The sequence below is a fragment of the Heloderma suspectum genome, chromosome 6, assembly GCF_057233095.1.
Source record: "Heloderma suspectum isolate Gila_16-S chromosome 6, 16-S_ref, whole genome shotgun sequence".
NCBI classification, from domain to species: domain Eukaryota; kingdom Metazoa; phylum Chordata; class Lepidosauria; order Squamata; family Helodermatidae; genus Heloderma; species Heloderma suspectum.
Genome location: NC_139463.1, coordinates 93819364 through 93842405, shown reverse-complemented (window position 1 = coordinate 93842405; position 23042 = coordinate 93819364). Strand labels below are relative to the sequence as shown.

Sequence of the window (23042 nt, the reverse complement as noted above, 5' to 3'; positions counted from 1 at the left end):
CTATTCTATGATTCTATGATTCTATAGGGGAGACACGTGGTCTCAGAAGGTTAGGAGTTCTTGTACAAGGCCTCCACCTTTCCTGTGGCGTGACGCATGAGAGGCATTGAGCTGGATCATTTCTGGAGGGAGAGTGAGATTGGGCTCCCCACCACCCTGCAGTGGGATCCCCTTTAGGGATCTGGGTGCATGTGGCACCAAGACCAGGCCAGCATGGGGGCTGCAACTGTGCCACATCCAGGGTGGAGGGAAAGGGCTCAAGTTAGTGGTCTGCACCGTGGTGGGCCTCTGACCCTTCCACTCATCACCGACACTCCTGGCAGGCAGGCCAGGAAGGAAAATCGGGCAGCAGTTGGGCTGCCCGTTGGCGGGATCCATGCCCTATGCCTCTGCCAATCCTATTCCAAGTTAATAAAGTTGTGGCCAATTTAGTAACCCATTTAAGTTGGTGTGTCTCATTTGTTCCTTTCATCCACCGCAGGGACACAATTAGACGCTGCACCACACAACTGTGTATGTGTAATCTCACACAGGCTGGAAGGGCCTGGGGGAAAGGAAGCGCATTCACATCACAGTTACCTGAGCCATTTGTGTGCATCATGGTTGCTTTTCTACACACCAAAGTTGTGGAAAGGGCTAGGAGAGGGGAAGGGAACAGGGACAAGCAGCCACCATATCCACACATTGCAACTCCCATCTTCTGTTTCTATCCTCACACAACACCTCCAGCCACTGCAGTAAGGTACTAAAGCCAAGAGGGCAGGGGCTAAAGAGAGCTGTAGAGGGAAAGAGCAGCAACCCCCCCCCCCACTACCACCTTCTCTTCATGTAACAGAACATATATGCTGGGCAGGCAAAGAAGCAGAAACAAAAGCCTCCTCCCCCAACTTTTTGTTGCAGGGTACACTTGCAATGTGTTATTTCTGGTGCCCGTTACTTGCTGTGGCTCATTCCAAGGTCTACTCACTCATCGCACCTAACTGAGTGGAAGAGAACATATTTCTTAAGATGTGACAAACAAGGTTTTTTTCGCCAACAATTCCATCGGGAATCCCCAAGTTTAATAATTAACTAGCTGGGGGGTGGGTTTGGTGTGTGTGTGTGTGTTTTAACAAACACAAGAATTAATTCTGCTGCTCCTCAAATCCCCTGTGGAATTTCAGTGACCACTAGTGGAGGCTGTTGTTGAGCAGAGCTTGTGGAGGCTGTTGTTTATATATATATGTCCAGCACTATTTTCTGCTTGGGAGGGGGAATGGTAACAGGCAAGGATCTACTGTTCTGATCTTGGATACACTAGGTTTTAGGTCTCTCAGGAGAAAATCCCATTCAAATCAAGGGGTTTTAATAATGGTAGCTCCAATTACAGAGTAGTAGAGGAAACCAACAGATCTGGGTCTAAGAATTAATGTGTCCTTTTACCGAGGATGACGGTTTCAGCAATCTTGCTGCTGGTACTGTTTCCTCCCGTGTTAAGCAAGGCTCACTTTGTGAAATGCAGGGTCTATAATCCACACCATCCACTTCACACATATCATCAGCCTGGAGACCCCATCATTGGTGGCATTGCTACTCATGGTGGTTTCATCTCCAGTCCCACAGCCTTTACTGAAGACCCCCCTCCAGCACTGCTTGAAGACTTTATGTAAGGGCTTCTTTTTGTGTTTTTGTTTGTTTGTTTTATTCCCGTGCATTTTTGGCTCTAGAATAACCACTCCTAGAGCTGCAGCCTAAAAAAAACCACGGCTTGTTAGTATAGAAAAAGGTTTATATAACTATGAAATGCTGAAAAATAGAAGCTCCTTTTCTCTACTAGGGAAAAAAGGCCATGTGGAATACATTTACTTTTATGCCTGTGTTAATTGCAAAAAGCTAAGGAAACACCTTGAGAAAGATAGTATATAAATTAGGGATGGCGGAGAATTTCTCCCCGAATCTTCAGGGGGCTGAGCGCCAACGCATTTGGACCCCCAAAATCGGTGGTGAAATTCTTGGCCCCCCCGCCCCCCCAGGATTCGACTTACCTTTGGCGAATGTCCCTCCCGGCGGCGGGTCCCGGCGGCGGTTCATCGGCCTTTCGTCGGGGGTGGGGGCGGCAGCCGGTCTTCCGACTGGCTGCTGCCGCCATTACAAAGTGTAACCCCCCCCCCCCGTGATAGGCTATGTAACGATTAACATCTTTTTTTTAGACTTTGTTTTGCGGCCGGGGAGACGGGGCACTTCTCCCCGGCCTGAATTTCGGCCGGGCGAGGCGGGAAGCCTCCCCCCCCGGCCTGAATTTCGGCTGGGCGAGGAGGAATGGCTCCCCCCCCTCACCTGAACTTTGGGGGGAGAAGCGAAGTGCCTCCCCCGCACCGCAAAGCACCCCTGCTTCAGAAAGAAGTGACTTTCTGAGAAGTGACTCCCCTGCTCGAAAGAAGTGACTTTCGTACATCCTTAATATAAATACTATAAAATTATGAAAAAGACAGGAATATGGTGACCAATAATGAAAACAAGTGTGAAATATACTACTGCTACAATATGCACCTCTCTTTCTAGTCTTGTATCTAAGGCTTACCAGCATATCCTGGCCTTGGAATTTGCAGTGAAGGAGATCAATGAGACCCCTCAGATATTGCCCAATCTCACTTTGGGCTTCCGCATCTATGACAGTTATGACAATGCAAGGAGGACCTATCATGCCACAATGCTACTTATATCAGCACTGGAGAGATTGGTCCCTAACTACAGATGTAACATCCAGCATAGCTTAATAGCTGTAATCGGGGGACTGGACTCCCAAATCTCCCTTCAAATGGCAACTATCTTGGACATCTATAAGATTCCGCAGGTAGGATTCTAGTCTGTGTGTGTGTGTGTGTGTGTGCGTGTGCGTGCATGTGTGCGTGCAGTATGGGAATTTTAGGACTGATAGCGTTCTATTTTTTAAGAAATCTCTCTGGTGGGAGAGAAAATTTGGGACAGGGGTTTTGGTGGACAGAATGATGAAAATGACGTCAACTGAGTGTGTCGCTGCTGTAGAAAAGGTGAATTCTAAGTTTGGCATTATTAGCAAAGGAATCACAAATAAAACAAAGCTTATTGTGTACTATGTACACTTCTCGTTACCACATCTAATAAAAGGATATTGTAGAAAAGGATATTGTTAGAAAAGATGCAGAAAAGGGCAACTCAAATGAACAAGGGACTAGAGCTACTTCCCTGTGAGTAAAGGTTACTATGTCTGGGACTGTTTAGCCTAGAGAAAATGCAAGTAAGGGGAGAAGGTTATAAAATTACGCATGGAGACTGCAGAGAGTGAGACGTTGTCTCTCTCTCTCATAATATTGGAACTTGGGGTCATCCCATGAAGCTCATTGGTGAGAAATTTATGAGAGGTAAAAGGAAGCACTTCTTTGCACAGTGCATAGTTAAACTATTGAAGTTGCTTCCAGATTAGTTAATGGCTATCAGTTTGGATGGCTTTAAGAGGGGATTAGACAAATTCATGGAGGAAAAGGCTATCAATTGCTACTAGCCGTGATGACAATCATGGAAGCATGGAAGAGGGAGGCAGGGCCCTGGGGAGATTGGTGGCGGGGCTGTCTGCATGTCAGTCCCCATCCACCAGTAATGTGCAAGGGGAGGGAAAGGGGCAGGAACCCAGCAGCAAGTATTGCTGAACCTGGAGCATGAAAGACACATTGTTCACAGATGGCAAAGGCAGATTGGGGAAAGAAATGGGAGACAGAGCAGATTTCAATTACAGCATCCCCCCCCCTTCCCTTGCAGTTCATCCCTAAGGCATGAATCCATTTGGTTGCTGTGGGCCAGCCACTGCCCTCTTAGTACCTGCTCTGGATCTGTAGAATAGAAACAACATCATCCACGTATTTTACACACCGTCTGTAAGAATTGCTATGAATACATGCAACTTCATGCACGTATTGAGGCTGCAAAACTATTGTTTTGTATTTTCTTGCCCTTCTCTCTTTAGCTCATATATGGCAGCATTCCAAGAATGGACAATAAAATTCCAGGACTTCCATTCTACCAGATGGTCCCTCGGGAAGACCTTCAGTACAAAGGGATTCTCTCTTTACTTCTGCATTTTAGGTGGACGTGGATTGGGGTCCTTATTATGAATGACGACAATGGAGAAAGATTTGTGCAAACTGTGTTTCCAGAGTTTTCCCAAAGTGGTGTCTGTTTTGCCTTCATAGGAAGAATCCCCAAATACAGTTTTGATGATAAATTTAAGGAGATGCTACAAGAGGGTGTAAAAATATATGAGCAAATCATGGGTAGCAATGCTAATGCACTGGTAGTGTATGGAGATTCTTATTCCATGGTGTTTCTGAGATGGTTTCCATATCTATCAGGACTTGAGGAAGTGATACATAAACCAAAAGGCAAAATATTGATACTGACAGCCCAGATGGAGCTTGTTTCATTTTTGTATCAGAGGGATTGGAATATAGATATGATGTTACATGGCGCGATTGCTTTCACACTTCACTCCAGTGACCCACCAGGATTCAAAACTTTTCTTGAGAACAGAAACCCTTTCAGCACAAAAGGAGATGGTTTTATCAAGGACTTCTGGCAACAGACCTTTGGCTGTGTAATCCCAAATACAGTTCTAGGCAATGTGGTGAACGGAAATATTTGCACTGGGGAAGAGAAGCTGGAAAGCCTCCCAGCACCATTCTTTGAAATGAGCATGACGGGACACAGCTACAGCATCTACAATGCAGTCTACGCCGTGGCCTATGCTTTACATGCCCTGTCCTCATCTAGACTCAAAGACAGAGCGAAGGTGAATGGAGGGAGACCAATGCTTCAGAATCAACCTTTGTGGCAGGAGGTAATGGGCTAAATATCTTCATGGAGTAATTAATCACATGTTGGGCATTACAAGAGGCTATGATCTATATAAGGCGGGATATAAATAAATCTATATAAGGCAGGATAGAAAGGCAAGGCAAGGCAAGGCAAGGCAAGGCAAGGCAAGGCAAGGCAAGGCAAGGCATAAATAAATAAGAGACTGTCCACCCAACCTTTTTTTTCTGGTCATGTGTTCCATCTTCCCTTCTTTGCACATGTCCAGATCAGCAAGACATGAAAGAATAGCCCATATTTTAAACAGCTTTCTTGTTTTCCTCTTTGTTTTCTTTGAACTTTCTATATGAACCTTCGAGAGTATTGAAATTTTCCTGATTAACCTAATATATCCCATCCTGCTACATTTGGGTCGAAAGAGTGAGCACATATTTGGTCAATTTTATCCCACTCAGAAAACTATGAACAACATACTTCTCCTGCCGGTTGACCTTTGTCCTGAACATCTAACTGCAACCTTTTCAGAACTTTTGCCTTTTGCCTTTTCAATGTAGCTCCATCACTTTCTGAAAGGGGTCTCATTTAACAACAGTGCTGGGGATGAGGTTTCCTTTGAGCAGAATGGGGCATTAGTATCTGGATTTGATGTGATCAACTGGATTATTTCCTCAAATCAATCAGTTCATCAAGTACGAGTCGGAAGCGTGGATCCACAGACAACTCCAGGACAAGCGTTCACCATCAGTGAAGATGCCATAACATGGCACCAATGGATTAACCAGGTAGGTTATTTCTTTATTTATTTATTATTACATTTCTATACCGCTCAATAGCTGAGACTTTCTGACGACACTTAGCTTTGAATGACCCCCTATGCACCTATGTAAAATCAATTTCATTGGATTATGGTGAATGGCAATACAATACAGACTGTTCCGTAAAGGAGGTACTATAAATGTGGTGATGTAACAAGTGAAGGCTCCAACTCTTTCTGCCCCATTTGCTATGCTTGCAAGTTCATTACCTGACAAATGGTTGTAGGATATGTAAACAATAATTATGTACAGGGTTCTTTTAATCCATGTTAGTAGATCTGTTTTGAACATAATGCCCTGAACTTCCAATGCATTTTGCATGTCTCAGTTTGGCTTGCAACAATTAAAAACAGAACCATCTCATACAATAAATGTTAAGAGACAGCATTGAGATGAAACAGGTTCAGCAAATAAAAGTGTTCTAAAATGATGGTCTACCCCATAGAAACCTTCAGCCTGGAAAGACAAGTGCTTCACGGAACAGGGAAGTTTTAATCCGTCAGCAAAACTATTAAGAGATGGAGCCAAAAAGGGTAAAATATTCCATAATTGGGATGTGGCCAACAAGAAAGCTGTTTCTCTCAGTGCAGCTGTTGCAGAACAGGTGTGGCACGCACTGACTCAGGTCAATGTAAGGGTTCAGCAGGCAGTCCTATCAGGGACAGAGTTGCAGAACACTCAATGGAAAATTAGAACTCAATTTTATTTCACCATACTGTGAGTAGAATAGGTTTGCCCTGCTCTGGCCCAGTGGTTTGAGGGGCCACTGAGCCAGATAGCATCCATTACCCCCTCTGGGCTGGATCTCCTCACTCTCATTGGCTTAATATACACTGGTGAGTGAGGGTGGAGGAGTGCAGCCAGCTGTGTTCCTTTGGGTTCTGCTGCATCTCCTCTTCAGCTTTTGCTTTCTTTCCTGGTATTCTACTCAGTTCCACAAAAGACAAACAAAATCAAGCGAATGGCGTGGGAACATCAACTGGCACAGACAGTGCAAGCACCGAGTCATTGCTGACTCCTAGAGGGACACCGCTTTTGCTGGCATTTTCATGGCAGACTATAGCGGGGTGGTTTGCCATTGTCTTCCCCAGTCATGACTACCTTTCCACCAGCAAGCTGGATACTCATTTTACTGACCTTGGAAGGATGGAAGGCTGAGTCGACCTGAGCCAGCTACCCGAGACCTGGCTTCTGCTGGGATCGAACTCAGGTCATGGGGAGAGTTTCGGTTGCAATACTGCTGCCTACCACTCTGCTCTTATGAAATGGCTTGATGAAATGTTTTGGAAGTTGGTAGTGTAGAAGAGATGAAATGGAGAATGGTCCATGCCAATTTTGAGACAGGAAAGATAAGAAATGGCTTGTTTTGATAGCCATTAAAGTTTGACAAGTGACTCAAATGGTATAACTGGTATTCTCACCACTCCCCCCCCCACCGCCATCACTACACACCGTTGGGGTTGGACTGTGTCAGTGGACTTCTCCATTTGTACCGCATGCTTTGGGGAACACGTTGTGTTATGTCAAGGGGAACTTGTACTATGCCACTTCCTTCTGTTATGGATAGCATTGGTGGCCAGTTGTGTAGCTGTAATGTTGAACAGTAGCTTCTGTTGCATGTTAGCTTCAGTTGCATACATTTCATGTATTTCTTCCAGTGAACAGAGAAATCTGGGATTTAGGCCCATCACTCTGCCATGGACAGCCATCCAGCTCCAAGACAGTGGTGAAGCTGGAACAAGCCACAGCATAAAATACCATCCAGTACCCATATCTCCAACAGAACCTGTTGTGACATGTAAACCTGACAAGGGTGGGTTGCTGGCATGGTGAACAAGCCACCCACAACCTAAAATACGCCATGTTTCATGGTTGGTTTGTGAATCATGCCACCAACCCACCCTCGCCCGGTTCACACAACACAACAAGCCGCAGTGGCACGCCCCTCCGCCACTGCTTTGGCTTGCATATGCAAAATGGAAGCCAGCATGGGTGAATTAACCATGTCCCATGTCATGCAAACCAGGAATGAGCAAAGGGCTGGATGCGCCCGATATTGTCTGATCTCGGAAGCTAAGCAGGGTCAGCCCTGGTTAGTACTTGGATGGGAGACTGCCTGGGAATCAGGCTTCGTGCACTGAGCCGGGGGTTGGGCTCGATGGTCTTGTAGGCCCCTTCCAACCCTGTGATTCTCTGACTCTGTGTTATTTGATTTTCATTACTTTCTGAAAATGCTATGCCTACAACTGTCTGATCAGGCAAATGTGAAATTGAAAATGAGAAACTCAATGGACAAAATAAAGGAAGAAAAATCAGGATTAATTAAAAAAAACTATTCAGAAGGGTGTGAATTCACATACAACTTCCCTCATGTCTGTTACGTGACTCGGTGGGAGAGGACTTGGTGGGGAAAGATTCAAATACTAATAAGAGAGTTGCTTGGGCAGAGATGGATTGGAATTTCTTAACAATCCTCAACTACACTATTTTACCTCTCTTTATTAAAATGTAACATTCTCTTCTCTGGTAAGTCTGGGAGTTCTGGAGTAAAACGAAGCGAAATGAAGAAGGGGGCACTCTCAGATAGAAGCGGTCACATTAGTACTGCTAAAGAGCCAAGGTCTATGTAGGGAACAGGGTGATTCTTCCCCAGAAACATGAGTTAAACCATTCAAGTGTAAAGGTTGGCCTGTATTTCCAAGACAGTTCTTCTTGCTGGATGTGTACGTGAATTTCACCAGTGCAGACAGAAGCTCTTCTCAGCTGTTTACAGCTTATAAATTCTCAGTACAAACTGCAGCACGTACTGTTCCCCAACTTCTCAAGATTAAGAGCATGTCTATACCAGCCTAAAATCCTGCTTTTAAAATGGGACTTTCTGCTTCTGTTTGAAATGCAGGATCACAACGACTCCCTTTTTCATGTGCTCCTCCCGCCCCCCCGTGTAACTGAGTCCTCCATTATCTTCCATTGATCTCGCTCCTCTTCTTGACGCTTTTCCTCTTTTCACGGAGGGAATTCAAGTGGAACACAATGGGGTAATTTCAAAGCTCCATATATGTGATCTATTTAAAAATGGAACAAAGGACCTTTAGTGCAGCAAACACCTTGGAGGTTCATGGCGTCGTGTAAGGAGCCAGCAAACGTCTGTGAAGGAGCAATCTCAATCGTGGGATAAAAGCACCATGTGAAGAAAGCCTAAGTGTTGCTATACAACAATGGTTCATACTTGGCATTAGGGTTGGCGGAGAATTTCTCCACGAATCTTCGGGAGGCCAAGTGCCGATGCATTCGGCCCCCCGAAAGTGTCGGGGAAATTCTCTGCCAGCGCCCCCGCCGGGATGGGACTTACCTTTGGCGAATGTCCCTCTTGGCGGCACGTCCCGGCGGCATTTCGGCGGTGTTTCGTCGGGGGCGGGGGCGGCAGCCAGTCTCCCGACCGGCTGCCGCCGCCACCATTGCAAAAAAAAAAAGTAAAGTAAAAAAAAAAAAACCACCCGTGATAGGCTACGTAATGATTTACGTAGCCTATCACGGCTCACTGTGGAAATCTAGCCGTGATAGGCTACGTAAATCGTTACATAGACTATCATGGGTGTGTGTTTTTTTTACTTTTTTTTCGTGGCTGGGTAGATGGTGCGCTCCTACCCGGCCTGAATTTCGCCAGTGAAGGATGGGGCGCCTCCCCCCCAGCCTGAATTTCGGCTAGGCGAGGCGGGGCGCCTCCCCCCCCTTGCCTGACCTTCGGGGGGAGAACCGAAGCGCCTCCCCCCCACCGCGAAGCAAGCTGCGGGACCAGGTAAGTCCCTTTCGTCCATCCCTACTAGGCATGTTCCATGGCATACCTTATCATCAACTATATCTGAAAATGGACCCCGCAAATTGTATTTCTAATAAAGTCTCCTACAAGAACAAAGTGTATAATATATATTCTCAGTGACCTAAAACACACACACATTTCCCAAAAGATGCAGTACAAATGGAATACAAATGGGAAAATGGGCTGACAAATTCAAAATCCAGCAAAGTCTATGGGAAAACACCCCCTACACACAAAAAAATTATTCCTATAGATAAGTCACTTCTAAACCTTTCTAACGCTTTCTCACTTTTTAACTATGAACTATCTTCAAACTTCCCCTTCATGGATCACTGCCTTGTTGTGGCGAAGGGGCTTGCGTAACTCAGTGAAGCCATAGGCTATGCCGTGCAGGGCCACCAAAGACGGACATGTCATGGTGGAGAGTTCTGACAAAATGTGGTCCTCTGGAGAAGGAAATGGCAAGCCACTCCAGTATTCTTGCCAAGAAAACCCCATGGAACGTATCACAAGGCTAAAAGAGATGACGCTGGAAGATGAGCCCCTCAGGTCTGAATGTGTCCAATATAGTACTGGGGAAGAGCAGAGGGAATTTCCAAGTCGTGCCATAAAGAGTGAAGTGGCTGGGCCAAAGCCGAAAGGACACTCAGCTGTGGATGTGTCTGGTGGTGAAAACAAAGTCTGATGCTGTAAAGAACAATATTGTTTAGGAACCTGGAATGTAAGATCAATGAATTAATCAATGAATTAAGGTAAGCTGGAGGTGGTCAAACGTGAGATGGCAAGATTGAACATCGACATCTTGGGAATCAGCAAACTCAAATCAGCACTCATAGTCAACAAAAGGGTGGGAAAAGCAGTACTGGGGTACAATCTCAAAAATGATGGAATTATCTCGGTACGAATACAAGGCAAACCATTCAGCATCACAGTAATTCAAGTCTATGCCCCAACCTCTGGTCGGGATGCTAAATTGGGATGCTAAAGTAGGAAGTCAAGAAATCACCGGGATAACAGACAAGCATGGCCTTGGTGTACAAAATGAAGGAGCAGGACAAATGCTAATAGTGTACAAAATGAAGCAGGACAAATGCTAATAGAGTTTTGCCAAAAGAACACGCTGCTCATAGCAAACACTCTTTTCCAACAGCACAAGAGGTGACTCTACACATGGACATCACCAGATGGTCAATATCGAAACCAGATTGATCATGTACTTTGCAACCAAAGATAGAGAAGTTCTATACAGTCAGTAAAAACAAGACCTGGAGCAGATTGTGGCTCAGATCATGAGCTTCTTATTGCAAAATTTCAGCTGAAATTGAAGAACGTAGGGAAAACCACTAAACCATTCAGGTATGACCTAAGTCATATCCCTTATGAATATACAGTGGAGGTGACGAATAGATTTAAGGGATTAGACCTGAAAGACAGAGTGTCTGAGGAACTAGGGATGGAAGTCCGTAACATTGTTCAGGAGGCAGCAACTAAATCCCTCCCAGAGAAAAAGAAATGCAAGAAAGCAAAGTGGCTGTCTAATGAGACTTTGCAAGTAGCTGAGGAAAGAAGGGAAGTGAAAAGCAAGGGAGAAAGGGGAAGATATACCCAACTGAATGCAGAGTTCCAGAGAATAGCAAGGAGAGATAAGAAGGCCTTCTTAAATGAACCATGCAAAGAAATCGAACTAAACAATAGAATGGGAAAGACTAGAGATCTCTTCAAGAAAATTGGAGATCTCAAGGGAACGTTTTGTGTAAAGATGGGCATGATAAAGGACAAAGAAGGCAGGGACCTAACAGAAGCAGATGAGATTAAGAAGAGGTGGAAAGAGTACACAGAAGAACTATACAGGAAAGATCTGAATGTCCCCGACAGCCAAGATAGTGTGGTCACTGAAGTTGAGCCGGACATCCTCGAGAGTGAAGTCAAGTGGGCCTTAGGAAGCATTACTTACAACAAAGCTTGTGGAGATGACAGTATTCCAGCTGAGCTATTTAAGATCGTAAAAGATGATGCTGTTAAAGTGCTGCACTCAATATGCCAGCAAATTTGTAACACTCAACAATGGCCGCAAGACTGGAAAAGGTCAGTTTACATTCCAGTTCCAATGAAGGGCAATGCCAAAGAATGTTCAAACTACTGTTAGGGATGTACGAAAGGGGCTTACCTTGTCCCGCAGCTTTTTTTGCTTCGCTTCTCCCCCCGAAGTTCAGGTGAGGGGGGGGAGGCGTCCTGCCTCGCCTGGCCGAAATTCAGGCTGGGGAGAAGTGCCCCGTCTCCCCGCCCACGAAAGAAAAAATAAACAAAAAACCCCGTGATAGGCTACGTAACGATTAACGTAGCCTATCACAGCTGACTTTGGAAATCTAGCCGTGATAGGCTACGTAAATTGTCACGTAGCCTATCATGGGTGTGTGTGGGTGTTTTTTTTTTAACTTTTTTATTTTGTAATGGCGGCGGCAGCAGCCAGTCGGGAGACTGGCCGCCACCCCCGCCCCCAACGAAACACCGCCGAACCACCGCCAGGACCCGCTGCCGAGAGGGACATTCGCTGAAGGTAAGTCCCATACCGGGGGGGGGGGGGGGCGGCGGATAAGTTCTCCAACACTTTCGGGGTGGCGAATGCCTCGGCGCTCGGCCTCCTGAAGATTCATGGAGAAATTCTCTGCCATCACTAACTACCGTACAGTTGTGCTCATTTCACATGCCAGCAAGGTGATGCTCAAAATCCTACAAGTTAGGCTTCAGCAGTATATGAACTGAGAACTACTGGAAGTACAAGCTGGGTTTCGAAGAGGCAGAGGAACTAGAGATCAAATCGCCAACATTCCTGCATCATGGAGAAAGCAAGAGAATTCCAGAAAAACGTCTATTTCTGCTTCATTGACTACGCTAAAGCCTTTGATTGTGTGGATCACAACAAACTGTGGCAAATTCTTAAAGAGATGGGAGTACCAGACCACCTTACCTGTCTCCTGAGAAACCTGTATGAGGGTCAAGAAGCAACAGTAAGAACTGGACATGGAACAACCGATTGGTTCAAAATTGGGAAAGGAGTATGACAAGGCTGTATATTGTCACCCTGCTTATTTAACTTATATGCAGAGTACATCATGAGAAACGCGGGGTGGATGAATCACAGGTCGGAATTAAGATTGCTGGGAGAATTATCAACAACCTCTGATACGCAGATGATACCACCCTAATGGCAGAAAGCGAAGAGGATCTCAAGAGCCTCTTGTTGAGGGTGAAAGTGGAGAGTGAAAAAGCTAGTTTGAAACTCAACATTAAAAAAAACAAAATCATGGCATCTGGCCCCATCACTTCCTAGCATATAGAAGGGGAAGAAATGGAAGCAGTGACAGATTTTATTTTCTTGGGCTCCAAGATCACCGCAGACAGTGACTGTAGCCATGAAATTAAAAGAAAGCTGTGTGCTGAAGAATTGATGCTTTCCAACTGTCGTGCTGGAGAAGATTCTTATGAGTCCCCTGGATTGCAAGGAGGTCAAATCAGTCCATCCTAAAGGAAATCAACCCTGAGTGCTCACTGGAAGGACAGATACTGGAGCTGAAGCTCAATTATTTTGGCCACCTAATGCGAAGAGAAAACTCTCTGGAAAAGACCCTGATGCTGGGAAAGACTGAAGGCAAAAGGAGAAGAGGATGGCATAGGATGAGATGGCTAGATAGCATCACCGATGCAATGAATATGAACTTGAGCACACTCCGGGAGAGAGCGCAGGACAGGAAGGCCTGGCGTGCTATGGTCCATGGGGTCACAAAGAGTCAGACACGACTGAATGACTGAACAACAACAATCTTCAAACTTACCTTTCCTATACTGCCAAGTTTCAGAGCAATATATTCAACAATCAAAAAACTTGCCAATTTATAGGGCCGGAGTTCAGAGTTCAGATTTCTCCTTTGCGTCGGAGTCGGCTGAGACGGTGAAGGTGCTGGACCAGTGCCTGAAGGCTATAATGGGCTGGCTGAGGGGCAATAAACTGAAGCTAAATCCTGACAAGATGCAAGCTGTGTGGATTGGTGGTTCCCGAGTCTGGGAATTGGGTAACGACCTGTCCTGGATGGGGTTGCGCTCCCCCTGAAGGAGCAGGTGTGTAGCTTGGGAGTACTCCCAGATCCATCCCTGTCACTAGGATGGACGAAAGGGACTTACCTGGTCCCGCAGCTTGCTTCGCGGTGGGGGGGAGGTGCTTTGTTTCTCCCCCCAAAGTTCAGGTGAGGGGGGGAAGCGCCCCACCTCGCCCGACCGAAATTCAGGCCGGAGGGGAGGCGCCCCATCCTTCGCTGCTGAAATTCAGGCCGGGGAGGAGCGCCCCGTCTACCTGGCCACGAAAAACGAAGTAAAGTAAAAAAAACAACAACACATACCCGTGATAGGCTACGTAACGATTTACGTAGCCTATCACGGCTAGATTTCCAAAGTCAGCCATGATAGGCTATGTAAATCGTCACGTAGCCTATCACGGGTGACTTTGAAAAAAAAAAAAAGCACGTACGCAAATGTCGGCGCACATGGGGCGCCGCCATTTGCGTTCCTTAGTTTGGCACATCTAGTCTACGTAAAGATTTACGTAGACTTCGGCGAAAATAAGGGAACGCTATTTGCGTTGCCCTTATTTTCACCATAGTCTACGTAAATCTTTACGTAGACTAGATGTGCCAAACTAAGGAACGCAAATGGCGGCGCCCCATGGGCAGTGGCAGCCAGTCAGAAGACCGGCTGCTGCCGCTGCCGCTGCAACGCCACCGGGACCCACCGCCGAGAGGGACATTCGCTTGAGGTAAGTCCCATCCCGGGGGGGGGGACGGGGGGCCGGCGGAAAATTTCACCACCAATTTCGAGGGGCCGAATGCATTGGCATTTGGCCTCCCGGAGATTCGTGGAGAAATTCTCCGCCATCCCTACCTGTCACTGGAGCCCCGGGTGGACTCCATTGCCTGGAGTACTTTGGGCAGGCTTCAGCTGATCCGCCAGCTACGGCCTTTCCTGGACAGGAATAAACTAGCCACAGTAGTACATGCTCTGGTAACTTCCTGATTAGACTATTGCAATGCCCTTTTCGTGGGGCTGCCCTTGAAGATGACTCAGAAGTTGCAGCTAGTGCAAAATGCAGCAGCTAGACTGCTGACCGGAACACCTCATAAAAACCATATAACACTGGTCTTAAAGGAATTGCACTGGCTGCCGATACGCTTCCGGTGGGAATTCAAGGTTTTTGTGATGACATTGAAAGCCATAAGTGGCTTGAGGCCTCGATATCTGAGGGAGCTCCTCTCCCTATATATGCCTGCCCCAGAACTGAGTTCTGTTGGAGGGGCCCTCCTCTGCATCCCACCAGTACGAGACATACACTATGGTGGCATGTGGGAGAGGGCCTTTTCTGCTGTGGCACCCTGGTTGTGGAATGCCCTCCCCTCGGAGGCCTGATTGGTGCAGACATTGGTCTCATTTTGGCACCAAGTAAAAACGTGGCTTTTTACCAAAGCCTTTAAGGGCTAAATGCATTCCCTAGCACATTGTTTAACTGTTTTAGATTTTAACTGGTTTTAGCTTGTTTAATAGTTTAATATGTTTTTAGCAGTTTAAATTATTTATTGTTTTGTACTGTTTACATTGATTTTATTTGTATGCCACCCTGAGATCTTAATGATATAGGGTGGGAATGAAATGTTTTAAATAAAATCAATAAATAATCCCATGTTGGCTCAGACTCCCCAAAGCCAGAAAACGAGCAGCTTAGGCTGATGCTTCAACACATGTGTCCTGTGATGATCAGGGCTGGTGTTGCACAGTGTCGCAAATGGTGCTTGCTTGCAACATTCCCTCCCTGCCCCCATGCTTTCCCTTGGCCTTCCAGGCTTAAAGCCAGATGGGGAGGATGAATGATGCCCCATATTGTCGTTGTCCTCCATTGCCCTAGGAAGCACGTGGCTGGCATGCGTCGGAGTCCACTGTTACTCTGTGTCCCCCCTCCCCAAATTACAGCATGTAAATTACAATATAAACCTCGGTGGCTTATATTGAGTAACACATCTTTGCAAGGCTAAAAGAGAGTTCATTTAAAATATATATTTGGGGGGAGGGAGAGAGCGAAACAAACCCAAACCAGAAATCGTTCTCAATACAGCGAACTATACAGACAGGAAGAAGAAGACACACACGCCCAAGCACACAATCCAAGATCTATACCAGTATTTCTTGAAAGGATTTACTTATTTTTAAATATCCCAGTCTACTTTTTTGTCCTTTGTTTGCTCAGGACATATCCACTACGCTTCCCAGTGCACCATTCTCCCACCAGATGTCCCTGGAAAACTAGGCAGCCACTTATTTATTTTTAATGGCAGTGGCCATTTTGGTTCCTCCTAAAACACCAGAAAATATGGCCTGATAGGGAAGGCAAAATGTCCATTGCAATGAGAACAGGACCTAGAAAGGGTATGGGTTCCCCCCCCCCGCTTCTTCCCCCTCAACATCCTAAACCAACAGCTGGTAGGTGCTGCTGATAAGCTCCTTGTGGACTTATGGTGAGTCCCATTGACTCTCATTACCTGTTACAAAGCTTATTTTAAAATAAAAAATGGAAATGGGAAAAGTGTATTCTACCAACTCCAAGACATGAGGATTAAGTGTTTTAGATAAAATAATGTTGTCCCCCCCACACACACATAGGCAAAGGGAGTCACCAATATCAATTCTCGAAGACATTTGACAGAGGGAGGTGTTTTTTTTTGCTTTTTTGCTTTTTTCTGCTCTTACTCCCTCAGTATTTCACCCATTGACCTGAAGATTTCAGGGTATGTAAAACCTACACATCGTTCTGGCACCTGCATATTTCAGAAAGATTGGGGGAGGCATTCCAATTTTATGAAGCTTAGAAGATCCCCTCCCATTACCTTTTTACATGGCAGTCTCCTTTTCCCCTCAAAAGCCTTCACAAAGATCACACTGTTGGGTGTCCTGTAATAAAATCTAAGTCTAAGTCATAGCAACGAAAACCCTCCCAATTTCGTCCATCCCTAAAGCTTAGAGGATCCCCTCCCTTTACCTTTTTATATGGCAGTCTCCTTTTCCCCTCAAAAGCCTTCACAAAGATCACACTGTTGGGTGTCCTTTAATAAAATCGAAGTCTAAGTCATACCAACGAAACCCTCCCGATTTCTCGTTGTAATAGTGGTATGTGATTCATCTGTTTCACGCTTAACGTAGGGGTTCATCACACAGAGCTTTTATCCTGCTATTGAGAAGACACTCTCTCGGAAGTTTGTGGGCTGTTTAGATGACGCCGTTACCTGCCAGGGTGTCTCCCGCCATTTCCTCCAGCCTATCTCGTGTTTTCCCAAATGCAAAAAATGTGGTATTTTTTCCAGCCCATGGAACAGGAGCACCATGACCTCCCTGTGAAGTTCTCCAGTAGCGGAAGAAACCGCTGTGTCTGCCTGCTGTGGGTGTTTTTCTTTTTCCTTTCTTTCAGTTGTTGGGGTGCGGTCAGGATGAGATTTGACAGGAGTGAGGGCCAAAATCGCCTGCAGATTGTGTCTCCTGGCCTGCCGATTGTGTCTCCTTCCTCTGCATTTCTCAGCTGGAGGGAGAAGAGGGTAAAATGCCTCTCTGCAATGAAGGGAGACACATCTGCTCCCCCACCCCACCAAGCCTCAGAAGCACCATCCCCTGTTGTTTCAGAGCACCCCATCAAGTTCAACGGGGCTTACTCCCACGTAAGTGTGCCAAGGGTTGCAGACTTACAGGGTGATCTTATGTCTACTCAGAAGTAAGTCCCATTGAGTTCAATGTGGCTTACTTCCACATAAGTGCGCCAAGGGGTTGCAGACGTATAGCACACCGTACATTTTATGTCTACTCAGAAGTAAGTCAGAGGTTTCCTGGGGGCTGTGAGAAAACAGTACAGCAGGAGTTAAGCTACGAAAACAAGACTCCCCCCTCCTTTGCACACATGCCAGGGAGGGAGGGAGGCGCTCCTCAGTTCAAACCACATGTCTGCTGTGTAAAGAAGTCCTTCCTAATCCCGCAAAGAAACTGAAAGCAGGAAGCTCGGGAAAGGATGTGGGGTTTTGTTTTGCAGGTTTTTTGCTTAATATAGGAACACTCATAGGGTGTTCTGTAACAAAGAAAAGTAGCAATGGCCTGTTGAGTATCAAGTGCTCTCTATTGCACCCATTCACACATTACAGAAAAACACGTGGAAAGGCCCCAGAACCTTAAGGATTCCAAGATCATTATTCTCAAGATTGTAATTCCCTTTCTCACTTATTAGGCACATCCTCTTTCGGTATGTACTGACAGCTGTCATCGTGGTTTTAGCAAGAAAGTGAAAGAGGGGGAGCCATTTTGCTGCTACGATTGCATCCCATGTCCAGATGGGAAGATTTCAGACCAAGAGGGTAAGAGATATACTGTTCAGATTTAGAAAACAGAAGGGCTGTAATCCAGAGGGTCATGCATATGGACTATGAGAAAAAAAAAGTCTGAGAAGAAGTTGCTGAAGAAGTAGGTATCTGGGGTGTGTGTGTGAACAGAGGGAGGGAGGATCATTTCCTCCTTGTTATTCTGAACACATTCAGCCAATTAAAATTAAAATGCATTTGGAGTGGCCGTGATGATGATGGACAGTTATTCAGGTATCTATACCGGAAGACACCTCTCAAAAATGAGGGTTAGCTTCTCCTGTTCAGTGGAATTCTCAAACTTGGTTTACTTTTACAAAATAGTGCTGTGTGGAAATCTGCCCTTCTATTTCCCAGAAGTATTCCCCCCTCAGAAAAGAAGTTTCTGTTTTCGTGCCTTCCTTCTCAAGACACTTCAGGAATTCTTTCTTTTGGTCATTTTTTTGAGCTTACCTTATCATTGCAAGGTGGCCTAGGGTGCTGTGTGTCTTTTCCTTCTGTTACATATTGCTCCAGCACTCTGCAACCTCCCTGGCAGGCAGCCCTTGTGTCCTAAACTGCAAAGGCCCAATGGGAGAAGTTAACTCATAATGTCTTCCCCTGTGATTGATTTGAAGTGTGGGAAGCTAGGAAGATTGCAGACCACCAGAGAGATGATTGTGCAATGAAAGAGAAGGCATCCAAACACACTCCTTGGCCATCTCATAAGTAAGGTAAGCACAAGAACTTGCACTGCACCCAGGAGAATTCCTCCAACATTTCCTTTCTGAAAGGAACAGTCACAGCAGGTTGTTTTTGTGCATGTTCAGATATTAAGACCATGTATATTGTTTCTCAGACATGGATGATTGCAATAAATGCTCAGCTGAAGACTATCCAAGCAACACCCGGGATTTCTGTATTCCCAAGGATATAAGCTTCTTGTCCTATGAAGAACCTTTGGGGAAGAGTTTCGCTTGCGTCACACTTTTCTTTTCTATCCTCACTTCATTTGTGTTAGGAACATTTATGAAGCATCACAACACTCCCATCGTTAAAGCCAACAACCGGGATCTCACCTACACTCTCCTCATCTCCCTCCTGCTCTGCTTCCTCTGTGCATTGCTATTTATCGGGCGTCCTCAGAAGGTGACATGTCTCCTCCGACAAACCGCTTTTGGCATCATCTTCTCAGTGGCTGTTTCTTGTGTGCTGGCAAAAACCATCACGGTGGTTCTGGCTTTCATGGCCACCAAACCAGGAAGCAGGAAGAGGAAGTGGCTGGGGAAAAGACTGGCCAGTTCCATTGTTCTTTCTTGTTCCCTTCTCCAAGTAGGCATTTGCACTGTGTGGTTGGCAACCTCTCCCCCATACCCAGATGTTGACATGCACTCAGTGACTGGAGAAATTGTACTGGAGTGTAATGAAGGATTTGTGACTATGTTTTACTCAGTCCTGGGCTATATGGGCTTCCTTTCAATGCTGTGTGTCACTGTGGCTTTCCTTGCTAGGAAGCTGCCGGACAGTTTCAATGAAGCCAAGTTCATCACATTCAGCATGGTGGTCTTTTGTGGTGTTTGGTTCTCCTTTGTTCCAGGTTACCTGAGCTCCAAGGGAAAATATGTAGTTGCTGTGGAAATATTTTCCATCTTAGCATCCAGCTCTGGGCTCCTGGGTTGCATCTTTTCCCCCAAATGTTTCATTATTGTGTTGAGACCTGAGCTGAACAACAGGGACCAGCTAATAAGAAGAAAAAAATGAAGAATTTAAGTGACTATGTCCTTTGCTATGCTTTGTGATCTAACGATATTGGTGCATCTTTTCTTCATAACCTGCACCTTATATACATCTTACCTAGGGATGTCAGAGAATTCTGCAATGGATCTCAATGAGGCCGAATGCCAGTGCATCCAGCCCCCTGAAATCCGTGGCGGAACGAAGCCCCCCCGCCCCACCACCCCGTGAAAGGTGCGCGAAACAGAGTACTTACCTGGTGCCATTTGCGCTGCTTTGGAATTTCTGCTATGCAAATGGCATCCGCTGCTACAGCAGATGCCATTTGCGTCCCTGCCGTGACAGGCCGTGATAGGCTACGTAAGTACTTATGTAGCCTATCACAGCAAAAAAAAGGGAACGCAAATGGCGGCTGCCGTAGCTGCCGCCATTTGCGTATGCCTTGTTTGGGGGGGGCATGCCATTATAGGCTATGTAAAGACTTGGTAGCCTATCACAGCAGCCTGAAGGGTCACAAATGGTGGCTGCTATGGCGGCCGCCATTTGCGTCTGCAGCAGCCCATCCACGGCTGGAACTCCGGCTGTGGACGGCCCTGGCTGTCTACTCCACAGAGCCACCGTGGAGCAGAGCCAGCCGGGCAGGATTCTGGGGGGAAGGACCGGATCGCCTCCCCCACATTGAGGATTCTGGAGGGAGGGACGGAGCACCCCCCCCCCCACAAACAGAATCTGCGAACAGGTAAGTCACTTTTGTACATCCCTAGAGAGATGTGGCTCACATCATTCATATCTTATTAACTGTTGGATTAGACTGTTTCAATGAATTCTAGATGGGGCTGACATTGAAGACAGATCAGAAATGTCAACTGGTTGAAAATGCCAGCTTAAAAACTCATAAAGTTGTGTGTGTGTGTGTGTGTGTGTGTGTGTGCGCGCGTGTGCACGCACACATAGATAGATAGATGATAGACAGACAGACAGACAGACAGAGAGATAACCTCTTAAGGCATTCAAAATCATAGAGAGATAGGGTTGCATGTTCTGGCCCTGCACTCTCCACCCCTGCCCTTCCTGTGCTGATGAGGAAGGTCTGAACACAGGCTATAATGATGCTCTGCTGAATGAGGCTACATTCTTTATGTGATCAGGTACCTGCACACTTTTCCTTGGTCAGTATATATGCCCTGCATTGTCCTGGTCCTGTATTGCCTTATGAAGCATCTAGCTTTACTGCTATAAGTAGGCTTCCTCTCATTTTTTAAGCCATCCTGCCAGTTTCTGATGTAAGCAACAAAGTGGCATGGGTCAACTCACAGGAGGATTCCTCTTGCAACACAGTAAGGCTGAGATGCTTCATAAGGCAAGACTGGTCCATCTTCCCCATCTGGATTTGAACATGAAAGGCCAAGGAAAAGTGTGGGTGCATAGACAGTAAGTTGTAGGCAACCATAAGTTGTGACATTGTGCAACATCCTAGCTGATCATGAGGCACATCAGTTAAGGCACCTGCCTTAGCTTCCAGTTTCCTGCCCTTGTGGACCTTGAGCCAACATGAGATAGCCTTAATTCTGGACTTAAAAAAATAAACCAGGAGGTTGTTGTTGTTGCTGTTGCTGTTGTTGTTGTGTAATCATTCCAACTGTGGTTTGAATAACTTGTGCTCTGTTAGTGTTTATTCACTGTTATATGCATTGCGATATGATCGGTTCTATGAAGACCTAGAACACCTTCTAGAAGTAACACCAAAAAAAGATGTACTCTTCATCATAGGGGATTGGAATGCTAAAGTAGCAAGTCAAGAAATCACCGGGATAACAGGCAAGCATGGCCATGGTGTACAGAATGAAGCAGGATAAAGGCTAATAGAGTTTTGCCAAGAGAATACGCTGATCATAGCAAACACTCTTTTCCAACAGCACAAGAGACGACTCTACACATGGACATCACCAGATGGTCAATATCGAAATCAGATTGATTATGTCCTTTGCAGCCAAAGATGGAGAAGCTCTAAACAGTCAGTCAAAACAAGACCGGGAGCTGACTGTGGCTCAGATCATGAGCTTCTTGTTGCAAAATTTCGGCTTAAATTGAAGAACGTAGGGAAAACCACTAAACCATTCAGGTATGACCTAAATCATATCCCTGATGAATACACAGTGGAGGTGAGGAATAGATTTCAGGGATTAGACCTGATAGACAGAGTGCCTGAGGAACTATAGACGGAGGTCCGTAACATTGTTCAGGAGGCAGCAACTCAATCCATCCCAAAGAAAAAGAAATACAAGAAAGCCAAGTGGCTGTGTGATGAGGCTTTAGAAGTAGCTGAGGAAAGAAGGGAAGCGAAAAGCAAGGGAGAAAGGGGAAGATATATCCAACTGAATGCAGAGTTCCAGAGAATAGCAAGGAGAGACAAGAAGGCCTTCTTAAACGAACAATGCAAAGAAAACGAGGAAAACAACAGAATGGGAAAGATTAGAGATCTCTTCAAGAAAATCGGAGATCTCAAGGGAACGTTTTGTGCAAAGACTGGCATGATAAAGGACAAAGAAGGCAGGGACCTCACAGAAGCAGATGAGATTAAGAAGAGGTGGCAAGAATACACAGAAGAACTATACAGGAAAGATCTGAATGTCCCTGATAGCCATGATAGTGCGGTCACTGAACTTGAGCCAGACATCCTAGAAAGTGAAGTCAAGTGGGCCTTAGGAAGCATTAGTAACAACAAAGCTAGTGGAGACGACAGTATTCCAGCTGAGCTATTTAAAATCCTAAAAGATGATGCTGTTAAAGTGCTGCATTCAATATGCCAACAAATTTGGAACACTCAACAATGGCCGCAAGACTGGAAAAGGTCAGTTTACATTCCAATTCCAAAGAAGGGCAATGCCAAAGAGTGTTCAAACTACCGCGCAATTGCGCTCATTTCACATGCCCGCAAGGTGATGCTCAAAATCCTACAATCTAGGCTTCAGTAGTATGCGAACTGAGAACTACCGTAAGTACAAGCTGGGTTTCGAAGAGGCAGAGGAACTAGAGATCAAATCGCCAACTTTTGCTGCATCATGGAGAAAGCAAGAGAATTCCAGAAAAACGTCTATTTCTGCTTCATTGGCTATGCTAAAGCCTTTGATTGTGTGGATCACAACAAACTGTGGCAAATTCTTAAAGTGATGGGAGTACCAGACCACCTTACCTGTCTCCTGAGAAACCTGTACGAGGGTCAAGAAGCAACAGTAAGAACCAGACATGGAACAACCGATTGGTTCAAAATTGGGAAAGGAGTACAACAAGGCTGCATATTGTCACCCTGCTTATTTAACTTATATGCAGAGTACATCATGAGAAATGCCGGGTTGGATGAATCAGAGGTCGGAATTAAGATTGCTGGGAGAATTATCAACAACCTCCGATATGCAGATGATACCACCCTAATGGCAG

General features: G+C 45.8%; 1 protein-coding gene across 1 annotated transcript; it reads left to right on the top strand.

Moving 5' to 3' along the window:
* Positions 1 to 1427: 1427 nt before the first annotated feature.
* Positions 1428 to 19631, top strand: LOC146341871 (vomeronasal type-2 receptor 26-like). The gene is made up of 6 exons (XM_084807718.1): positions 1428 to 1645; positions 4099 to 4849; positions 5379 to 5606; positions 6085 to 6270; positions 17762 to 17888; positions 18730 to 19631. Exons 1-6 carry the CDS (start codon positions 1428 to 1430, stop codon positions 19629 to 19631), a joined length of 2412 nt encoding a protein of 803 aa, XP_084663844.1.
* The last annotated feature ends 3411 nt before the right edge of the window (positions 19632 to 23042 follow it).